The sequence below is a fragment of the Phoenix dactylifera genome, chromosome 3 (assembly GCF_051530095.1).
Source record: "Phoenix dactylifera cultivar Ajwa chromosome 3, Ajwa_hap1_PhDact_Kaust_v1.1, whole genome shotgun sequence".
Lineage (NCBI taxonomy): Eukaryota > Viridiplantae > Streptophyta > Magnoliopsida > Arecales > Arecaceae > Phoenix > Phoenix dactylifera.
In genome coordinates, this window is record NC_143192.1 from 48506127 (window position 1) to 48528846 (window position 22720).

General features: G+C 37.9%; 1 protein-coding gene across 3 annotated transcripts in view; it reads right to left on the reverse strand.

Moving 5' to 3' along the window:
* LOC103710780 (tRNA/rRNA methyltransferase (SpoU) family protein) overlaps window positions 1-22720 on the reverse strand; it is a 60123-nt gene that overhangs the window by 6422 nt on the left and 30981 nt on the right. For all 3 annotated transcript variants that reach the window (XR_015976544.2, XM_039119581.3, XM_088718771.2), the window contains 10 exons: window positions 22317-22481; window positions 18831-18978; window positions 18608-18708; window positions 14965-15123; window positions 7910-7957; window positions 7701-7808; window positions 6029-6103; window positions 1321-1371; window positions 1109-1255; window positions 859-989 (listed from right to left, as the gene is read on the reverse strand). Coding sequence is in view for 2 of the 3 variants with exons in the window: in XM_039119581.3 (XP_038975509.3) it covers window positions 859-989; window positions 1109-1255; window positions 1321-1371; window positions 6029-6103; window positions 7701-7808; window positions 7910-7957; window positions 14965-15123; window positions 18608-18708; window positions 18831-18978; window positions 22317-22481 (1133 nt within the window). In the remaining variant the exon portion in view is untranslated. The remainder of the gene's footprint in view (window positions 1-858; window positions 990-1108; window positions 1256-1320; window positions 1372-6028; window positions 6104-7700; window positions 7809-7909; window positions 7958-14964; window positions 15124-18607; window positions 18709-18830; window positions 18979-22316; window positions 22482-22720) is intronic.

Sequence of the window (22720 nt, forward strand, 5' to 3'; positions counted from 1 at the left end):
AGTAATTGTTGGATTCGAAATTGCATTGCTTCAGTATATACTAAGAACCAAGGTCCACCGTACCGGTACCGGTCGGCGTACCAGATGTACCGGACCGGACCAGTACCGTACCGGCCAGTATGCGGTGGTTTTAAAAACTACAGCGCGCGGCGCTGTGGTTCTAAAAAAAAAAAGAATCGTACCGGTGCGAACCGGCTGGTTCGCACCGGTATGAGGCCGGTACCAGCCGGTAGCGGTTCGGATAAAAAACCAGAAAATACCGATTTTTTTGTCGTTCCGGTACCGGTCTAGGACCGGATCGGTACGTACCGGCCCATACCGGCCGGTACGGGCCGGTACGGCATTCCATGCTAAGAACTTCTGCAGCAACAGGATAAAATGGAGGGGAAAAATCCTTGTTTTATAAAATTATAACATACAAAATGTAGTAATCTGAAAATTAAATGCAAACTTGTACTGCAAAGTTTTTTTGAAAAAATACAGAAGGCCAGTAATCTTGATGATTCTTTCTGACACTTCAATGATAAACATAGTCATATACGTTGCTTTGCAAATTAACTGCATATCATATATTGTGCTGAAAACTAAAAATTGGTGTTTATTGAGCATGAAAATATGGACACCAATGTATTACAATTTTTTCATGCTACGAACTCGGTCTCCGAATGACTATATAAAAAGACAAAATAAAGGGAAACAATTCATACAATAGCATTGTCTAACCTAATTAATAAAGGCAGTTAGAATAATATCCCAAGACCCCAAGGTCACCAATATTATCAAAAAGCTGAAATATGAATACAAACTCATGAACAAAAGAAGATGGCCAAATTATAACCAGAAAAACTAAAAGCATACCTAACACAGTCAGTATTTTCTGTCAAATATGACTTTAAATCCTCAAAGCACTTCTTCTCCAGAGATACAGCTTCCGAACTATTGGATTTCAAAAGAGGCCATAATTTACAGAGGACTTGATGAACTAGTAACTGCAACAGCAGGAAAAGACAGTTGCATTGATTAACACAGCTGCAAAAACTGATAGATGTTGACCTCTGCAAAAACAAATAAAAGTTGACCACTAGAAGAAAAAAAAAAGTGCTTATACCTGAGTGAAACCACGCAAACTGTGATGATGTGAGGTCAAGAATGGAATTATTGGAGGAAGTAATTTGTTTAGATGTTTTATCTGAAGAGACAACTCATTTGCATGGAGGATTACATTGGCTGTTATGAAGACATATGAAGCAAGAGCCTGCATGAAAATGCATTCTTATTAATTAATGAAATACAACAACAGCAGAAAGTAAACACTTATACCTGTGGCCGCATCTTATAGTTGTGAAAAATAGGAATTAACTGCTCTTCAGCCTGTAAGAGTTAATAACAGGATAGAAATCAACAAAGTTTATCTTCAGAAATGAACAACAGATTCTGGTAAACAAACTAGTCATATAAATGAATTTTATTTGCCAAGAAAAATTCAATGCTGATATCCTTTCATGAACCATAAGGAAGGGAAAAGAGAGAGATGACAAAATAAAAACTATGCTTAGATCTAAAGTCTAAACATCCAGTCATGGAAATATATAAAAATTAAAGTTATTAACAGAGTTCCACTGTCTGCAAGCAGCTAAATGCCAACCAATGCAATACAGTACCATTGTATAAACTTCTAGCCTGAATCCACTTATAAAGGGGCAAGCGCGCACACAGAGAATGTGGCATATAGAAGCTACAACCTAGTTAATTCAACAATTATGAAAACATACAATACCACATGCCAAACTAAATCAGATTAACTTACAAGGTAACATATGTAAGAAGGTTGTTGGGTTGATAGATTTTTCCAGTCAACTGATTGACTGATGCATAATATAAAGTCATGTTGCATTAGATATTCAAACTATGTTTCCCAAATTGCAATGTTTTCCAGAAATCCTAGAAGCATAACATCAAATCAACCTCCAATCAACATGTGAAAGAACACTAGGGTGAAACAGGAATTAATATACGAATTTCCGGTAACTAGATAATGAGAAATAAATGACATTACATCTAGACATAAAATACAAATTAATGGCGCTAAATCTATACACAAGATACAGTCTGCTCTTATAAGCTAGAAGCTGTCCATTAGAAAAAACTTCCTGTTATCGAAAGCCCATAACCTTACCATGTCATTCACATCAAGGATGCGAGAACTGCACAGTTTGGTTTGAACCGCTAGGTTTGGCATGAATCAAGGGCATCTCGGTTCACATAGGCTTGGTTAACCGCACACTGAACCAACCCGCAGATAGAACCAACCGAACCGCCCGGGCATCAAGCAATTCCGAATTTCAGCTTCACCTCACCCCCAAAGCTAGTTCAAGAGTGGGACAGAGCGGTACTGCTCAAGAACCCCTCTGACATTTCTTTTTTTTTCTCCTCTAGTTGGGCCAAAAAAGGAGCGTGGACAATAGAGAAAGGTGAGGTGCTTAGGATCTAGGTACACATCAAAAATTAAGAATTTTGGGCTCAAAAATTAAAAGACTCAAAGTATGCGGCTTCCTTCCTCATTTTAATGTTTTGAAAAAACTAGGGCAAATCTCTAAAAATTGCTAAATCTATGGAACATGATCAAAATTTTGTGAAAACATGATGCAATAAAAATGATGCAATTATTGGATTCATGCCTTAGATCATGAATCTAAGCTCCAACAAGTGGATTTGGAGGGTTTTGGGTCTGACCTCAAAACCTACACCCAAAATTCTATTTAATCCAAAATAAATACGATCAAACAATGTTTATTCTAGTTGATTTTTGGATGTGGTGCAGTAATGGATTATTTTGCAACCCCATTGGATTAATTATTTTTCACCCACTAGTATTTTTTTAATTAATTTTGAATAATTTTATAGACTATAATTTTGAAAAATATGTACCTAAAAATGTTAGAGGCGGGCCTTGGTGCAACAGTAAAATTATTCCAGTGTGACCTAGGTGTCATGGATTCAAAACATAGAAACAACCTCTCTATAGGATACTACGTACATTAGACCGTCCCAGAACCCACAATGGTTGGAGCCTCGTGCACTAAGATGCCCTCTTTTTTATACACATGAAAGCAGTTATCGAGCATCGTACCGGTTGCCCAACGGCACGAGTCAGTATGGGCTCGCATCGTGCTGGGCCTGCACCGACACAGGAGACCGTGGCAAAGAGGAAAAAAGATAGCAAGTTGGGGAGAGAGAGGGAGAGGGAGGGCAATGGCATCTCGGTTTCTTTATCGGAACCGTCCTGATCCGCCGCTGGTACGACTCGAGATGCCCCAAACCGGACGGTTCGGAACGGTTCCGTCGACTTTGCCTGAAAGCAATATTCGCAATCTCAGTACTGAATACTGTATCGGCACCTTATCGGTTCGGTATGGTACAATATACCCGTATACCGAAATAGCTCTCTAATCATTTTTCTCAATTTTTATTTCAGTACGCGTCGATACAGATCGGTACGCGTTGGTACAGACCAGTATGCACCTCAATACGCCTCGATACGGAGTGGTGCGTGGCTTGTAGCGACTTGAAATTGAGTTTCGTACCGGTACGGTATGGTACGTCTCATACTGCCCGGGATGGTATGGTACGTCCCATACAGCCCGATACGGGGCGATACGGCAGATCATGCTTGAAAGTGTTAGATAATTACACTTGCACTTCTACCTCGTATATAAAAATCTAGACTTCTTTAGTGCACATCAATCTATTAGTTGTAACTTTTGGTACACCACTTCTATACCGAATTATAATTTCTAGTAATCTAATTGTTTTCAAATGCTATTTATACATTTATATGTCATATATGTAATTCAAATAATGTATGATGCATTATTTATGTGATAAATATGCATGCTTCTTAATCCTACAGTAGAGGAAACCATAACTAGGCTACTTAACTTGATAGTCACATTACCATAGTAGCGGAAATCTTCCAATTAGGATAGCGAACCTACTACCAAACTCCTTGTAAACTTATTCTTGGACCCACTTTTTAAGCTTACTAACTATTTTGCAAGACTCGCTTCCCATATCTGCACCTGAACCACTTCTGGTAATCAAGGAAAAAATATAGCATTTGGGCTAGAAAACATAATAAGAAACACAAAATTAGAGTTTGGAGGACAAAACAGGTCTTAACAGAGGTGTTTGAGGTGTGTCTATGCATCCTATCAATATCCCTTATTGGTACGATCGTTGGTTCCATGAATATCAAATCCACCCTCGGTCAGTATGGTTTGATCCTCAGTATATCAATCCTTGATTCAGATACTCGTTTGTGCACTCTTATGCACCTCTTTAATGGCATCCATGTAGTTTTGCACATAATCTTCTTCCAAGCCCATGAGAAGACCTTAAATGGTAGATAATTTGTCACTTACTCTAGCTCAATATAAACCATGTACAATTTCCTTCTCTCCTTAAATATCTACACCATTTTTTATAGCCAAAAAACTCACTTGGGCAGTTGACCTACATGGCCTAAATCTCTTAAATATGTTTTATTGCCTATCTTAATCTTTGGTCAACCAAACATATCCATAATTTAAGTGTGGCTCAAAAATTTAAGTCGTAGAAGGTTCCCTATAGTTTTGTAAATCAACTTTATTTTTCTTGAGATATTATAAGAACAAAGGCCGTTCTTCACCAATAACTATGCATACCTTTAGCTGTACAACTACATCTCAATCATTTGGTTTACATTTTCTTTTAATTGGAGTAGAGAATTTGGTATAGTGGGATTGGAAAGTGGGGTAAATAGAATGGCTTTCATTCCAGAGGAAGTGACTTCTTATGATGTACTTAGTAGTTAAATTTCATGGAGGTTATTTGTAGCTATGCAAGTGGGATACATAGGTTACATGATTAGTGGTTAACCAAAATTTGCCAGCTTTCATGACTTGCATGACTTTCAACTTAACTTACAAGGCGTTAGCATATCCTAGGTTGCAATCTTGTGATCTAGATATGCGATGGCTAACTAGCTCAACAACAATGGACGAGATTAGGTTGTTGAGCAGCTAGTTTGACATGGTTGGATTTCATCAACAAATGAAATTAAGGTTAGATATCACAATTCCAAGACATGGACCACAGGTTTGGCTACTTCATTAGGATCAAATATACTTCAAGCTAGGTTTGAGCTTAGCTTTTTTAGCGTGAATAGACCTATTCCATGCACTATAAACAAAGCCAGCCCAATGAATGCACGAATTTATCATGGCCTTATTATTGTCTGTTGGATTAAGATGACATTCAATACCAAACCTTCCACAAAATTTTCCCCGGCTTCTCCCTACTCATCTTCTTTTGGTTACTTCCATCTCAAATTTGGTTTAACTTCAACTCCACCCAGTTTATAGAAGGTTGTAATTTGGGTGTAAAGCATTGTATATGTGAAACGTGGTTAAATAATATGATGTTAATATTAGACACTTGACCCAATAGCTTGGTAGTGATACTGACTCGATTACGATCTGTTTCTCCTTACGCTCCATTTACCTTCTAATGCTCTTGCTAGAAATATGATTATAACACAAATCTTCAATTCAAGTAGCACAGAGAAATTAGAAGGTGAGAAAAATTCATCCTCCTATTATGTTAACGTGTTTTGTGGCAGAATCTTTGCCTCCTAAGCAATTAGGAAGAATGCGAACATTGTCAAGCGGGCCATGGCAAGCTTTTTGGATATCAATGAACAAAATTTGCAAAAGAAAATAGTGGAGCATGAAAATGATTTTTACAAACCAATAGAAACACAGCAATCAGTTCAACATGTTCCCATGCATAATACACACAAAATGACAATAATTATTAAACAGCATATTACAACTTCCATAACGAAACTACGCTTTAAACAAAAATTTTTTAAAACATCATAGGAACAGATAACACCAGGTCAATCAGTACATGTGATTTATCAAAACCAGAAATTGTGGGATTTCCTCAAAAGGCAATAAAATAGTCAGAGAATGATCCAGCTTCTTACCAGTAGTGGAAATTTTAAGAATATCTGTATTGCAAAAGTTTCCAGATATTGTCGGACAGCTGGTAAATTGTTTCTCTACAATGCAAGAAAAACTTTGTCAGTTTATAACTACATTTGCACATTCATAATAGCAACCACAAATGACAGATAGCTACATGAAGAAATATACATGAACGCAACAAGTTGTCCATATTACTCCCTCTACTCTACATACTTGATACATAAGATGAACTTGTTTTGGTTGTAGATTTGTGATTCCTTACTCCCATCACTAGACAAGGGTGTATAGCATGTTTTTCTAATGTATCTATGGCATACTCTTAAAGTCCTGACGAGCTGAAATGCTTGATTGTTCATATGTCCCTGTATATGGAGTGAGTATATATAAAGTACAAAATTACTTAACAGACAAACCCCTATATGATGCCTTGTTCGTAGAGCACGAGTTCTTGGCATATTTATATATTTTAGAGTAATCCAGAGCAGTGTATTGCTGCATTCATTTCCATAACAGCTCAAAACTTTCAGAGACGGAAGCCAGCTTCCAGGGACCATTACTTAAAGTTTCTAATATGAACTATACAGATTCATCCATCTATGGGAGATTCCATCAAGCCAACATGTTGCAGATCATCTTTCAGTGGTATAATATATCAAATATGATGTATGCACTTCCAAACTTATGCAAAAAAGTATGTCTATAAAAAGCATTTATATCCAAATTGTGTCTTCTGAATGTTCATTCAGATTTGGTATATTGTCAATTTCTTGAGACAGAGAGCTAGATCAATGTACAAATGGCCTTTCGCAATTCTTGTTTTTGACTTGCACATTTTCATTCAGATCAGTCTCTGCATGAAGTTGATATTTGTATCTGGGGCAATATGTATATACCAGCTCATATGTGAACCACTGGGGGGTTTTACGTGTGGTGGTTGATAAGAAGTTGATATATAAGAAGAGAAGCAAGAGCAAGAAGAAGAATAGAAGAGATATATCATATATATATATATATATATATGGAATCTTAAGAGATAAATTCACTCTAAATAATCCATATATTTTACAAAATACAATGATCTACACAGATTCATTTCCAGAGACACCAAAGCAACATGAAAATAATGCTTCCTAGTTCCTAGTCTTTAGGTTTCATCTTGCCTATTATGGCCCTTTGTCCCTTTCAACATAATTTGACTTGACACAGAACTCCTGATCAGCGTAACCTCCACAATATTGAATGTACCATAGCCATAACCATAACTATCAATTCTTGACCCAACTGTTCGGGGTCATCTATTTATGGGTTCTCATAACCATAATACTAAAGACCATGCCATTCCCCAAATACATATGACTTCAGACTTTTAACTGTCACAATAAACAATGAATTCTAAGACTTTTGGGATTCTCTAAAACTAACCCTAAAAATAAATCCACATATACAACAAAAACAAGGAAAATTAATTTTTCCCGCACCAACATTAAACTTTGTATGGAGTCAAAATTTCACAAGTTCAGAAGAATTCCATTCACCACATTAATAATTCATCAATAAACATTCAGAAACTAAGTGAAACATTACACATCAAGCCCTACAACACAGTGCAATGGACCATTAAAAAAAATTAACTTGATGTCTGCTACATAAAAAGAATGAAGATGTACTTACACATAGGCAAATATGTAAGTTAGATGTGACTTCTTCTACTATATCCTCCTCAACAAAGTGTGACAGTATGCATATCATTTGCCAAGCACGAACTTTGCGCCTATGGATCTGATAAAAAAGAACTATGTCATATTGTGATACCTCATGCTTTGACCATTAAAATGATAGGGTTATTTAAAACCCAAAAGCAGATAAGAAAGAATACTCACACCACTATATTTTTTATAAAGTTCCTTTGCAAGATCTTTATCATTAACCTTGTTGTAAACATAGAAAGACAAATGTTAGACATTGAATCCCAGGTCCATCATTACATGATTTAACAAGTCAACAAAAGCTTTGAATTAAATTTCTCAAAACAAGTCCAAGGTTTTTGAATACACCGGTACTTTGTAACAAATAATGGATTTAAAAAATACCAACGGTTGAACTATCACAGGGCAATGGTGCGCTGACCTGGCATTGGCACACTATCTGTTTTGCCAACCCGTGCCATTCCTATTGGCATTTGAATCCATGAAAAATACAAGTTGCATTTGATTGTTGAAGAATACTTATAAGAGATATCAGTTAACACTTAATCCCCAGGTTTTCCCCCAGTTTACATTTCAGAGGAATCCAAACAGGCATGCTGATAAGTCAGGCCAAGTCCAGTTTTGTTCAGGGCAAATTCTGGTCAAATTTTTTAAAAAAAAACCCACATCCACTACCTGCCCCATCTATAATTGAGTTGAAATGAATAAAGTCATAACCGACCAATCTGTTTTTATATGGATCCATACTTGACCTGAAAACCCAACTAAGGGTTCACTTGTCGATCATAAAAATGGAGTAAGGTCAACATTCAGATAAAGTGAAAGAGAGGAAGAGAAAATAAAAATGGAGAAGAACATGATAAATCCTAAACAAATTGCTCGTTCCACTTTTTTCGTCAATATTTTTTGTTCTTTTTCTTAGCTATGAAGTACATGGCTTTCCTAATCACTGAAACCAAGCCTTAACTGACCCATCACACTGTTATCACTAATCCACTACCCTAGAAGCACAGGGGTTAGTTTAAGGGTTTACCTTACCACATAGCTTAGGCTTAGCACAATAACACTTGTTATAATCTATTTGTTGTCCACTTGATCCATGGTTAGGAGGCCTCCATAACATATGATTTTGGTTTTTAGGTACCTCTAATGACATAGATCATGCTGCATGGATTCCCCATTTATGAATGTATTTATACTTACATATGTATGAATTTAACCAAATTTTATCATTGCTGAATAAATGTATCTTAAATGTAAACAATGTGTCTTTTGTTTATGAAGCAAATAAACTATTGTTACTTTCTCCATATATCATCAGTTATAAATTATGCCAAGCTCTCATTTGACTAACTCACTATGTTATATGAGAGATAAGACGGAAGCATATTGTGAGACCCCGGAACTGGGCCCGGTCCATTTGACCGGCCCAGTCCCAGGTTTCGGCCTCACGTGGTTGCACGTGAGGCACCGGGATGGAAGGATCCATCCCGAAGAAGGAGGAAGCCCTGTTTTTAGGGCTTCTTCTCCTTCTCTTTGAGGCCACCCGAGTCCTCTCTTCTTCCTTGTGCAGCCGCCCAAGAGGGAGAGAGAGGGAGAGAGAGAGGGAGGGAGCCGTCGGTGCCGGATTTCTTTTTCGGGTGATATTCTTCCTCTGTTTGCCGCCGGAAGGGAGCCGCCGGATCTTCGCCGGGGCTGAGGTAAGGATTCTAGCTTCACCGCTTTGTTATACCATTTGATAAAAGAAGAAAAAGAAGAAGAAGAGAGAAGGAAAAGGAGGGGAAGGCACCTGTGGCAGTCGGCATGCCTTCGGCCACAGGCGTCGCCGGCCCTCAGTGGCGGCCACCTTGAGGACCGGTGAGCACCACCTTCCCTTGTTCCTCTTCTCTGTTCAGTGAAAACAGAGAAGGAATAGTGGAAGGAGAAAGAGAGAAAGAAAGAAAGAAAGAAAGGAGAAGAGAGGGAAGAAGGAGAAGGCCGACTGCTGTGGGCTTTTCCTCTTCTCCCGTGCGCATACCTCCTCCGTGGGAAGGAGAGAGCCGGCCGCCGCGGGCGCCGCCGGCCTCGTCTTGACGTCTCTCGAGCTCGCCGACCTCCCTTTGCGGGAGAAGAAGAAGAAGAAAGAAAGGGGGGAGGAGAAGAAGTCGGGAGAAGAGGAGGAGGAGGAAGAAAAAAAAAATAGAAAGAAGAAAGAAAGAGGGGAAGGAAGAAAGAAGTCGGGAGAAGGTTCTGGAGAAGAGAAGAAAAGAAAAAAAAAAAAAGAAAAGGGAAGGGAAGGAAAGAAAAGAAAAGAAAAAGAAAAGAAAAGAAAAGAAAAGAAAAAGCAAGAAAAAGAAAAGAAAAAAAAATAATTAAATAAATAAATGGAGAGGATGGTTTATGGGTATGAACCCGAACCCGAACCCGGAGGGGGCTAGACACTTCTGCAGGGTCGGCCCTGGGAGAATGTTAAAATTTAAGTTTTATATATATTGTGATGAATTTTAAAAGAAAAATATGATTTTTGAATATTAGGTTATGCGAGGGATTTGTGAGATTAATTGGATTTGTTGTGGATCGCGTTCGATGTAAGTAATGAACTGCCTTCTCTAGACTCTTCATTTATATAATATTATTTTTGCATCGAATAAATTGTTAATGAATTTATATTTGATTTATGAATTTTACGAGATGATGATTTGAATGAAAAATGAATATGTGAACTGGAATAATATTTTTCAGATTATTGCTATATTTACTGTTCTTGCATCGTATAAGCATATTTAGATCGGATTATGATACATGTATTATGTTACCACAAGAATTTTGATGTGCATCAGATTTAGAACTCTCAGCCTGGCTATGTTCTGAACCCTGCCAATAGGGGGTTATGCATTGGCAATTCTGGCCCCACCACAGGGTATAAGTGTGGTATTCTGGCCCACTCCGCAGGATATAAGTGCGGTATTCTGGCCCACTCCGCAGGGTATAAGTGCGGTTCTGTTTCTGGCCTAGCCACAGGGTATAAGTGTGGTCGTAGCTAAAGGCTGATGAGATGAATGTGATTTGTTTCGAATCAGATTTATGATTATGTATATGAATATTTGAAAAATACGAATTTTAATGAATTTGTGCTTGAAAAGGAATTGAATATGTTATTATGTTGATTCATCGTAATTTGTATTCATATTTTATGTTAGTATATGAATTGACTAGTTAAGGTGTTTATTACTTACTGGGCTGTCTAGCTCATTATACGATTTCTTACTGTTTTTACAGATCCGAAGAATTAGCTCGATCCGGGGTTTTACAATATGGGAGTGCGAATAAAAGAATTATGGCTCAAGTTATCTTAGATTAGGTTTTTATTTAATTTAATGTTCCATCTTTATTGTTCCGCTGCGTATTTAGAATTGTGAGACTTTATAATTTATGTCAGTCAATGGAATAAGATTGCATTTATTTCAGTTGAATTAATTTAGAATTACATAATTGAGGTGTTTTGGTTTAGATGCCTTGCATGCTCGTGGGGAGAGTTCCCTACGGGTGTGCGGCGGTTGGCGCGGACCCCCGGCTCGCGATCTCGGGCCGGGGGCGTGACAACTTTTATGGTATCAGAGCATGAATGGATAAATTTTAAGAAAAAAAAAAAAAAACTCTGACATGACATGAGTGTAGGTGGGTAGACACTAGGGACATTGGGACGTTAGTTTATGATGATTGTAACAACCATTCTGGTTTCTGATGTGTTGACGACAGGTATTAATCTAGTCCCAATATTTATTTCTATTTATTGTCTAACCATACCCACTACTCTTTGTTAGATAACTCATTATACTACTAGAAAAGATTAAATAGTTACATAACATTTTTGATTAGTTGTCAAAAGAAGAATATGAACTTTTAAATTTCGAAAGTGTTCACACGGATTAAGACATAATAATGAATGTACCAATAAGCAAGTAATTCTAGGAAAAAAAAAAATCTAGACTTGACATGGGTATGTTGAGGTTTAAACCAGTGTGTGCAGAGGAAGTGTGGTGAATGGAATTATTTGACATTGGTCAGACAAGACGACTTTGATTTGAAGACTGTTATGACTTGATTTGAAAGAAGTATTTTCTACTCTTGAATTGCATGTACGAAAATTTCGTGGACGAAATTTCTTTTAAGGGAGGAAGGATGTGAGACCCCGGAACTGGGCCCGGTCCATTTGACCGGCCCAGTCCCAGGTTTCGGCCTCACGTGCGTTGCACGTGAGGCACCGGGATGGAAGGATCCATCCCGAAGAAGGAGGAAGCCCTGTTTTTAGGGCTTCTTCTCCTTCTCTTTGAGGCCACCCGAGTCCTCTCTTCTTCCTTGTGCAGCCGCCCAAGAGGGAGAGAGAGGGAGAGAGAGAGGGAGGGAGCCGTCGGTGCCGGATTTCTTTTTCGGGTGATATTCTTCCTCTGTTTGCCGCCGGAAGGGAGCCGCCGGATCTTCGCCGGGGCTGAGGTAAGGATTCTAGCTTCACCGCTTTGTTATACCATTTGATAAAAGAAGAAAAAGAAGAAGAAGAAGAAGAGAGAAGGAAAAGGAGGGGAAGGCACCTGTGGCAGTCGGCATGCCTTCGGCCACAGGCGTCGCCGGCCCTCAGTGGCGGCCACCTTGAGGACCGGCGAGCACCACCTTCCCTTGTTCCTCTTCTCTGTTCAGTGAAAACAGAGAAGGAATAGTGGAAGGAGAAAGAGAGAAAGAAAGAAAGAAAGAAAGGAGAAGAGAGGGAAGAAGGAGAAGGCCGACTGCTGTGGGCTTTTCCTCTTCTCCCGTGCGCATACCTCCTCCGTGGGAAGGAGAGAGCCGGCCGCCGCGGGCGCCGCCGGCCTCGTCTTGACGTCTCTCGAGCTCGCCGACCTCCCTTTGTGGGAGAAGAAGAAGAAGAAAGAAAGGGGGGAGGAGAAGAAGTCGGGAGAAGAGGAGGAGGAGGAAGAAAAAAAAAATAGAAAGAAGAAAGAAAGAGGGGAAGGAAGAAAGAAGTCGGGAGAAGGTTCTGGAGAAGAGAAGAAAAGAAAAAAAAAAAAAAGAAAAGGGAAGGGAAGGAAAGAAAAGAAAAGAAAAAGAAAAGAAAAGAAAAGAAAAGAAAAAGCAAGAAAAAGAAAAGAAAAAAAAATAATTAAATAAATAAAGGGAGAGGATGGTTTATGGGTATGAACCCGAACCCGAACCCGGAGGGGGCTAGACACTTCTGCAGGGTCGGCCCTGGGAGAATGTTAAAATTTAAGTTTTATATATATTGTGATGAATTTTAAAAGAAAAATATGATTTTTGGATATTAGGTTCTGCGAGGGATTTGTGAGATTAATTGGATTTGTTGTGGATCGCGTTCGATGTAAGTAATGAACTGCCTTCTCTAGACTCTTCATTTATATAATATTATTTTTGCATCGAATAAATTGTTAATGAATTTATATTTGATTTATGAATTTTACGAGATGATGATTTGAATGAAAAATGAATATGTGAACTGGAATAATATTTTTCAGATTATTGCTATATTTACTGTTCTTGCATCGTATAAGCATATTTAGATCGGATTATGATACATGTATTATGTTACCACAAGAATTTTGATGTGCATCAGATTTAGAACTCTCAGCCTGGCTATGTTCTGGACCCTGCCAATAGGGGGTTATGCATTGGCAATTCTGGCCCCACCACAGGGTATAAGTGTGGTATTCTGGCCCACTCCGCAGGGTATAAGTGCGGTATTCTGGCCCACTCCGCAGGGTATAAGTGCGGTTCTGTTTCTGGCCTAGCCACAGGGTATAAGTGTGGTCGTAGCTAAAGGCTGATGAGATGAATGTGATTTGTTTCGAATCAGATTTATGATTATGTATATGAATATTTGAAAAATACGAATTTTAATGAATTTGTGCTTGAAAAGGAATTGAATATGTTATTATGTTGATTCATCGTAATTTGTATTCATATTTTATGTTAGTATATGAATTGACTAGTTAAGGTGTTTATTACTTACTGGGCTGTCTAGCTCATTATACGATTTCTTACTGTTTTTACAGATCCGAAGAATTAGCTCGATCCGGGGTTTTACAATATGGGAGTGCGAATAAAAGAATTATGGCTCAAGTTATCTTAGATTAGGTTTTTATTTAATTTAATGTTCCATCTTTATTGTTCCGCTGCGTATTTAGAATTGTGAGACTTTATAATTTATGTCAGTCAATGGAATAAGATTGCATTTATTTCAGTTGAATTAATTTAGAATTACATAATTGAGGTGTTTTGGTTTAGATGCCTTGCATGCTCGTGGGGAGAGTTCCCTACGGGTGTGCGGCGGTTGGCGCGGACCCCCGGCTCGCGATCTCGGGCCGGGGGCGTGACACATATAATTACAAGGACTAATTCAAGCCTAATCTCTAGTTTGCCAAGCAAAAAGGTAGCCGACTTTAGGAACTTGAAAGTGATGGAATTTGCTATAAATAAGGTGCTTGGACTCTTGTTGCTTTAGTGTTATCCCACAAGGAAAGGTTACATAACCTTATAACCAATTTTAGTGAAGAAAAATGTATCACCACAAAAAGGATGGCCATGCATCTTTTAGTCAATCTATGTAGACCATAGGATACATGTATACGCGTTTGAATGCAGCAATCTGTTGATGTATTTCTTTAATCTTTGTGGAAATTTGTAAGTTTAATATTGTATTGTGGCTAACAAGAGAATTTTTACGCATTTGCACATAAAAAGCAGGGATAACAAGCGAAGACTTGGTCCTGCTTGAGTCATTTTAAGACCAACAGATGTAAGTCTAATGGACATGCAGTGCGCGATTATCGCTTTTTTTTCAGTTTCATAGATGAAAATTAGATCAAGATCATAATGTGGCATAGATACTTCAATCCGTAGCAAAAGAAATATCGGTGTTTTAAAATGATCTGCCATACATATACTAATTTATCAAAAAAAATAGGACCATTCCTGGAAATCTATGGATGATCAAAGGTGCTTTTTACTGTATATGAAGTGTACAAAAAAGAAAATGCAAAATTTATAAAAAAAAAAATACGATTCCGCATGCAGTTATCACCAAGCCTGCCAACAATAAAGCAATTCTATTTCCCAGGATGTCAAACAGAACATAAGATGTTCAGTCCATGCCCATAAATATCAAGGGACCATAAAGCTTATTAACTTAAAGAGGCTTCTATAGTACAACCTGTTCCCTATACTTCAGTATTATAAGCGCATACCACAGAATCAAGAAGCTCTAGTAGAAATGCTTTTCCACATCGAAGTGCAGCCAAAGTATCTTGATTCTCCAGTTCACCTCTCCTGTCAGCTAAATTTGCTAGTTTGTAGAACAAAACAGCAACAGATACACGAGCGTACATCTCTGTATTGACAAACAACTGAAAGAGTGCAACACCAGATAATAAATAGCCAATATATCTTAACATATCAGAAAGGCATAAAAAAAAAGATTTTACAGAACAGTAGCAAATGTAATTTGGAAGTCAAGATATAAAATGCTATAGCAAGCAAACCAGCAGGAAGCTGCAAAAGCATGGAATATCATATCTAATGAACTCCTTCAGGTCCTAATTCATTGAGATATGACATGGGATGAAAATATCAAAAATGTGAAAAATACAAGGAACCAAAGGAAGCCATATAACTAGGTCGGCTGAAAAGCTTATTTGATATAGATCATAATAAATGATTAAGTGTGAGAGCAGGGATTCAAATCTCAAGGACTGATACAATATTAACGTTCGGCCTGTATGGTACAATCCGTGATATGGTACACCATGGCATGAATAAGGAAAAACAGAAACTAAGCAGTATGGATGATATGTGATGATATAGGGGTGCTATGCTTCGATATAAAGCAGTTCACCCAATAGCAATATGTACTGTCCCCGATTGAATAGGCTCATGGCATCTATGGCACATATCGGCCAGTACAGGACCAGTATTCACGAGACATCGACCCTTTTGCGACAGTTATAACGACAGCAAAAGATCATAGTAACAAGTAAGGTTCAAAAGACTTGGTGCTGATAATTTCAGCTCCAGTTTCAACTTTTCCCCTGAAAACAATAAAAACCAAGAAAAAAAAATAGAAATAGAAACAATAATAAAAACAAAGAAAAATAAAATATGACAAGGAAATGTATTAGAGATCATTTTAAAGTATATTATTTCCATTGCAATATATGAGTGCTTCGTTTCAATGGTTTCAAACTGAGTCAAATAAAGTAGTTTTAAAAAATATAATGCTAAAAAATCTTGTTTAGAGTGTAATCATTTGACTATCTGATGGCAACCGAACATATGATAAACAAAATGCTATGAGATTTGAATTCTGCGATAGTAGGCCATATGTAAATGAATTTACTTTTTAAGTCTCTCTGGAACATAATGTTACATGGCTTTCAGATCTTCTGAGAACTAGCAAATTCCATGTTGCATGGCATTCAAATCTTCTGAAAATGCATATTCCATTTAATCAGGACAAAATGCTTCCTCAATGAAGGAATGGCAAATAAATTGGTATAGATAGCTTATAATATGTTGAATTTGGTTATATAGTTAGTTCTGGTCAAAACTTCATAACTGGCCCTATTTTTCAATTAAATTTGGCCAAAACCAAATCATCCATGTCATGTTTGTTACGGGCGAAACTTCAGACATGGTACCAGGAAAAGAAAATTTTATTTTTGAGAGTATCTGAATGAGGATATTGCTGCAAGAATAAATTAGAGGAACCACTTTAAAAGTTGGTGGCACGTGCATCACCCTCCAACTAGAAATTCAACTAGCAACAAGCCAAATATTTAACTAGCTTATTCAATAAGCTTGAAATCATAGACATATGAATGAAAAAAAAAGTTGTAACATCCATCTCTAAAAACAAAGGTGACATGGAAAGTTGCACTAAATGTCATGGTACAAAATTGATGGCCATAGTACGTAGTTATGTTATAGGGTAATAAGACAAATAGAACAAATAGAACTACTATATTAGAGAGTCGTACTGCAAATAACGAACAAGCGTAATTGATAGAGGCCATTGCAGACTAAAATATTATATGACCACTGCATCCCTGTCACCAAGCCCATGTCCATTGTTGACCGTCACACATCACTCAAAACACCCAATATGACCATCTAAAGTACCACCTATAAAATCTTCTCTCTTTGGAATTCCTTATACTATTCCTTCCAACTCCTATCAAAATTGTCTCTTTGTCCTCTTCAATCCTACTTGGGGTGCAAAAGTATTAATTTCATCAATAATGCCGTCATCTAAAATAAGTTCAACAGCCATCAGTCTATTAGTTATATTTTCTACAAACCTAAATACTAGTGCATATGGTTCTGTACTAGCCATACCATACCTAATAAGGAACCAATATAAATATGCCCCTTAGTCCCAACCCTTCCCACCAAATTATAAATCATCTCTTATTGGTTTTGTTCGTGGTGGCACTAACAGGCTTACTGTGTGTCAATGTGATGCCATTAAGACTAGAAACAAGCCGAGCCAAGCTGGGCCATCCTCTTGCTCAACGCAAACCCAAACATAAGCGACCCCGACCCTAATGAAGCCCGTGCCAACCTGACCCATATGGAGCTCCATCTTGCTAGACCTGGAGAAGGAAAGAAAGAAAAAGGGAATCCAGCCCCCTACCACCATAAACCCCCTTCCACCCCTCCAGCTTGGGGCTAAGATTCGGTCAAATGGCCTATTGATGTATGCTAAGATTGGAGAGGAAGAGGAGAGAAAGGGAGGGAGAGGGGGCATGAGAAAAGGCTAGAGGGAGATGGAGAGGAAGAGGAAGGAGTGGTGTGGAGGTTGTGCTTAGGAACAACAGTGAAGCAGCTAGGATTGGGCATGGCAAAGGTGCTGCCAACAATGGAGGTAACGGAGGGTGAGGTAGAGGGGAAGCGGGAGTAGGGGGGTCGAGATGGAGGGGTATCAGGAATGTGGAACGGGAAGGGAGGGATTTTAGACAAGGAGGGGAGGGGGAGCTGTCAAGACGAGCAGAGAGAGGGATGGTGGGAATAGAGAAAAGGAGGGAAGGGGGTGTACAATTGAGATGAGGAATGGGGCAGTTGGGGAAGGGTGGGTAGGGTGGGATTAAGATAAGGAACAGGGAGGCTTGGCCTCAGGTTTCAAGCTGAGGTTGGGCTAAGGCCAGGCCAAGGCAAGACCCAAACTTGGCCTAAAATTTTTCTATCCTTGGATATCAAGCCCAAGCCCAACCCCAACTATTTTAAGCTGAACCCAATGCCCAACCCAAAACTCACCCAACCTGACAAGCTTGGAGCCAACCCAAGCCTATTTCCAACTTGGATACCATACCACACCAATGCATGTATTTGTTTCAGTAACTTCAACCATTTATATAAAGGTATATGAGATATTACAAGCATCTGGATATAAAAACATTGAGGGCCTGTTTGGATATTCCTACAGAATTGGGCTGAAAATTCTCTAGGATTCATGGATTGGGCCGTTCATTTAAGCATGGCCCTGTATTAACCAAATACCACTCAAGCGAAATCCTGTGGGAAGAAAAAAAACCACTATGGGCCTTTTTTTTCTTCTTGCAGCCTAAAGGCTAGAATCTGGGTTGGATTTGGGCAAGCTCTTAGACAATGCAAGACATATGGACCAATCGACCTGATTCCTACATGATTTTCAGCCCAATTCTGTAGGAATATCCAGACATGCACTTAATTTAGAAGACAAGTGGGAGGACATCAGTTCAGTAATCATTAATAAACAAAGGCATAACTTTTAATCAATTAATATAATTATGATGTAATTTATTAATACAATTATGATGCAACCACAATTAATAATGGTGGTGCATTTTGGATTACCTCTGTGAACTCACAATCTGGGCTTTGAGCTAACAATGAAACTTCAATTCTTGCTTCATGATTTTCAGAAAATTCAGCTTCAAAATCCTCATCGAAAGCCACTATCCCCGCCCCCCAAAACAAAAAAACAAATTAGTAACAAAGGAATAAAGCAATTGTTATAATGACATCCAATGAAATTAATTCATAAAGACAACAAAATAATGGAAGAGGATGAATCTACCAGAGCCATATAGGGTTAGCAACTTCAACTCTTTTATGTAATATTTGATTATTCTAGGATACAAGAGCCATAACCCAGTCAAGTGCAAAGCCGCAAGTCGAATAGTGCGAGGACTTTTCGTGCCTTCATCAAGAAGCTTTTCTATGAACTACAAGAAAAAATGATTACAAACTTCCTTAAAATCCTTCTGCAATAATAGAAGGCCTAGCTAAGATAGATAGCAGGAAAATGTAAGATGAGACAAGGTCCAGAAATGAAGAAGCAACTTAAATATATGAAACACCAATATCTCAAAACTTTGCTAGTATAATAATTTCACAAGACAAATTTGCTCTTCAAAAAACAAGTAGATGATTCCAAGGAACCATAATGCATCCTAACTTCCTCCAAGACACTTAAACTGATCAAGATTTTAAGTACCATCTGTACTAAGCATACCATGGGAAGTCTATAGGAACTGAGTATGCTCCCCATACTCACATTAGGTATAAGACCAGCATATTATACCAACACTTGGCACGCACATACAGGCAATGTGCCAATATAGGTATTGGTGTCAGTTCTTAAAAACTTGCTTAAACATAATTTTTTTTATGGAATTGGTCAGGCTCTCACAAGCCAGAATGATGCACCAACAATAATCAGTTGTTCATCAAGCCAGAATCCAAGTTAGTTTTCTAGTTCTTAATATCACAATTGTTTCATCAAGTGGTGATCTATCATTATCTTGTTTTACTTCCAATAATCTAAAGTTTATTGCAATGATGACATATAGTATTTTCTTCTGATTTTCTCCTTTATGAAATCAACAATATAAATTGAACTACAGTTTGTAACCTTCTCTTACCAGTTTTAAAAGCACAGATGTGGAAGCAGATTTTAATGCAGGAATGCAAAGTGAAGCTTTAAGAACAATTTAAGGTTAAAAAGTGCCTAAGAAAGCAAGTATGGGAACGCGAGTTTGGCAAAATTCCAAAAGACAGGTTATCAAGGTATGGATATCCTACTCATGTATGCTAGATGCTAGCAGGTGCCCAAGTAGCTCGCCAAAGATATGAAACCTCAGATTTCTATGACACAAATGGCTAGGCAGTGGCCATGGATTGGGTACAAGCAAATTAAGGCATTGCGACATGATTTAGGTTGCAACAGAAGACTGACAGGACCTTTCTCTCTCACCTCATGAGCTCTAAGAGAACAGTAAAGAGAGACAAAAGTCAAGGATATCCAGGAAACATGGCACACCAAGAAGTAGTAATGTTCGGTGCATTCTTCTCTCCCTCCTCAAAGATTAAGCCTTTAGAGGCAACCCACTTGAAAAATTTATTGTTTAGACTTACCAACTTGTGAAGAAAGACAGACTGCATACAAGAAAAAAAAAAATTCAAAGCCCACCCATGAAAAATTTATCATAACTGAATTAAAAAACTAGACACAATAGGCCTGTACATAGATAGAGCCTTTTGCTGGACAGCATCTTAAAAAGAGTGGCATCTTAAAATCTGTTTCTGGACAGCATAGCTCTAAGTTTAGGGACAAATCAGACAATACTCTCAAGTTGGTAACAACTAAAAATATGAAGGAAAAAAATGAAAGCCCGGAATGTCAGATTAAGGGGGAAAAGAAAGATAAAAATACACTTCAATGTTCAATCAAAGTCTTAAGTGGATAATGTTATACTAAGTTGCTGGGAATCAGTATTCCTCATTCCTGGTTCCTTTCAACTCTAGAATCTCAACAGTGGACAAGAGTCGAGACCCACTATCAGCCATCATAGTCTAGATGGTGAGTTTCTCTCAACTTTTTGAGGCATGTTCCACTGAGAGGGGCAGCAAACAACATCTCTCAGGGCTGTTGGTTTCAAGTTTCAACCAAACTAATCCTTAACCATATCTAGTACAGAATATCTTATAGGATGTCAAACATTAGAAAAATGGATAGGCAGGGAGGAAGGGGAGGCGGGTTCATGTGTAATCATAGGGGCCTGCCTGAGCATGGGACAACAGGCATTATTGCATGAAATACTGAATCAATTATAGGGGACCTACAGGATCTAAATGAATATTCATGAGCAACATTAAACATCTTCAGAGCCTTTGAGGTTTGCCCACCATGGTATTCAATTGATTTAAAACAAATTGCTCCAATTTTTTAAGAAGCATGGAGATGATAGAATTAACTTTTGGATGGGAAGAGGAAAGGTAATTGCAAAACTGACAATTAGTGTTCAGACCATTATATGGATCAGAATCATCAGATATTACCATAATATATGAAATGGATACTTAAGGCACTTAAACTTAAGAGAACATTGAATAATGAACTCAAATGGATAGATTCAAGTGATCAAGAAATAGTCCATATCTGTGAGCTAAATTAAATTGGTTCTAGGTCAATTTCCTGAATACAAGGATAAAACACAAGCATGCATGGCTTTCAAGGTACAAGGATCCAACTTGATGCAGAGAAAAGCAGGGTGAGCAAAACATCAGGCCATGGTTCTAGGAATCATTATTCTACAATTGCTTGGCCTTATAGAACGATTCTTTCCTTATCTTTTGTTATATTATATCTTTTTGTTCATAATATTTCTAGTTTTCTACTCTTTACATTCATAGCATCTTACAAAATCTCCTTTCCCATCAAACCGCCTTGTCATAGCATGCTTCCTATATGAAACATTTCTATGAATAGGTACTGCACTTCACAATATTGTGCAAGAATAAAGCCCATGACTTTATGTTTCTGAAATTTATAGAGCATATGCAAGGTTTGTTCAGAAATAAATTGTTTTTAAAAAGAGAATCTCTGTTTTCTGTGCCAATAGAAGCTGAATAAAGCTTGTTATTTATGGTGCTGGAAGTTTTTTCAAATGATTACAACTTTGTCTGAAGAGCATTTTTCAATGGAAACTTTGTCTGAAGAGCAGCTACAGGTGCACACATCGTCAGACTACTTTGCACTTTGCATATTTTACTTGCCCTGTAGACCCTTTCTTACAACTTGCTAAACCTCATACTGAATTGCAGACACTGAATCTTCATAGCCAAAGTTTCAAAATACCATTTAGCTTACCAGCAGCTGCACCTACACCAACTGTTTCTCAGTGCAAAATATTTGTTGAACACTACAAATATGGTGAAATACCAAATATAATTTGAAGTAATATAGAACAACAGCTTCTTGCATGGCACATCTTAATAGCCTAAATCATTGCAGATGCATGGAGCTATTCCAAACCAGCAACTCTACACTTTCTTTAGAATTCCTGGTTCTGACACAAATTGGCTCAGTGAACTCTTACCTTCGGAGATTGATGAAATATATGAATAGTTTTCAAAACAGGTTGATAACACTGTGGCTTCTGACACAAAACCAGATCATTAAACTCTTACCTTCTAAGATTGGTGGAACATATAAACAGATAGAAAGCACTATGTCTATCTTGAACTTGTCAAACAGTTTTTAAAACAAATAAATACTGACCCACTTTAAGGGACCTGGTTTGCTGCCATTCATCTCATGCATGCTCAAGTCACCAAACACCGACCGGTGCAAGACTGCAGATAAAAGTGCGGCAATAGGTGCAACCCTGCGCTTATTGCAGCTAAGGTGTAATACCCAAGAAGACTGTACCAATTGCAGCATCATCTGCACCAAAAAGTACAAAAATAATTTGAAGGTTGTGAAGTTTTAGAAGTTGCATACGGCTAACGAATATATGAAAACAACAAGCACAAAGAGCATTGAACGAAAGCATAAAATATTGCAGAAAAAGGGTTCTTCATTCACAGGTTAATATCCTACCTATGGTAGCATATGATTCTTTGCCTTAAACTTGCAGCTGTTAAAATGCAGGTGATAACATGGATAGAATACAGATACATGAT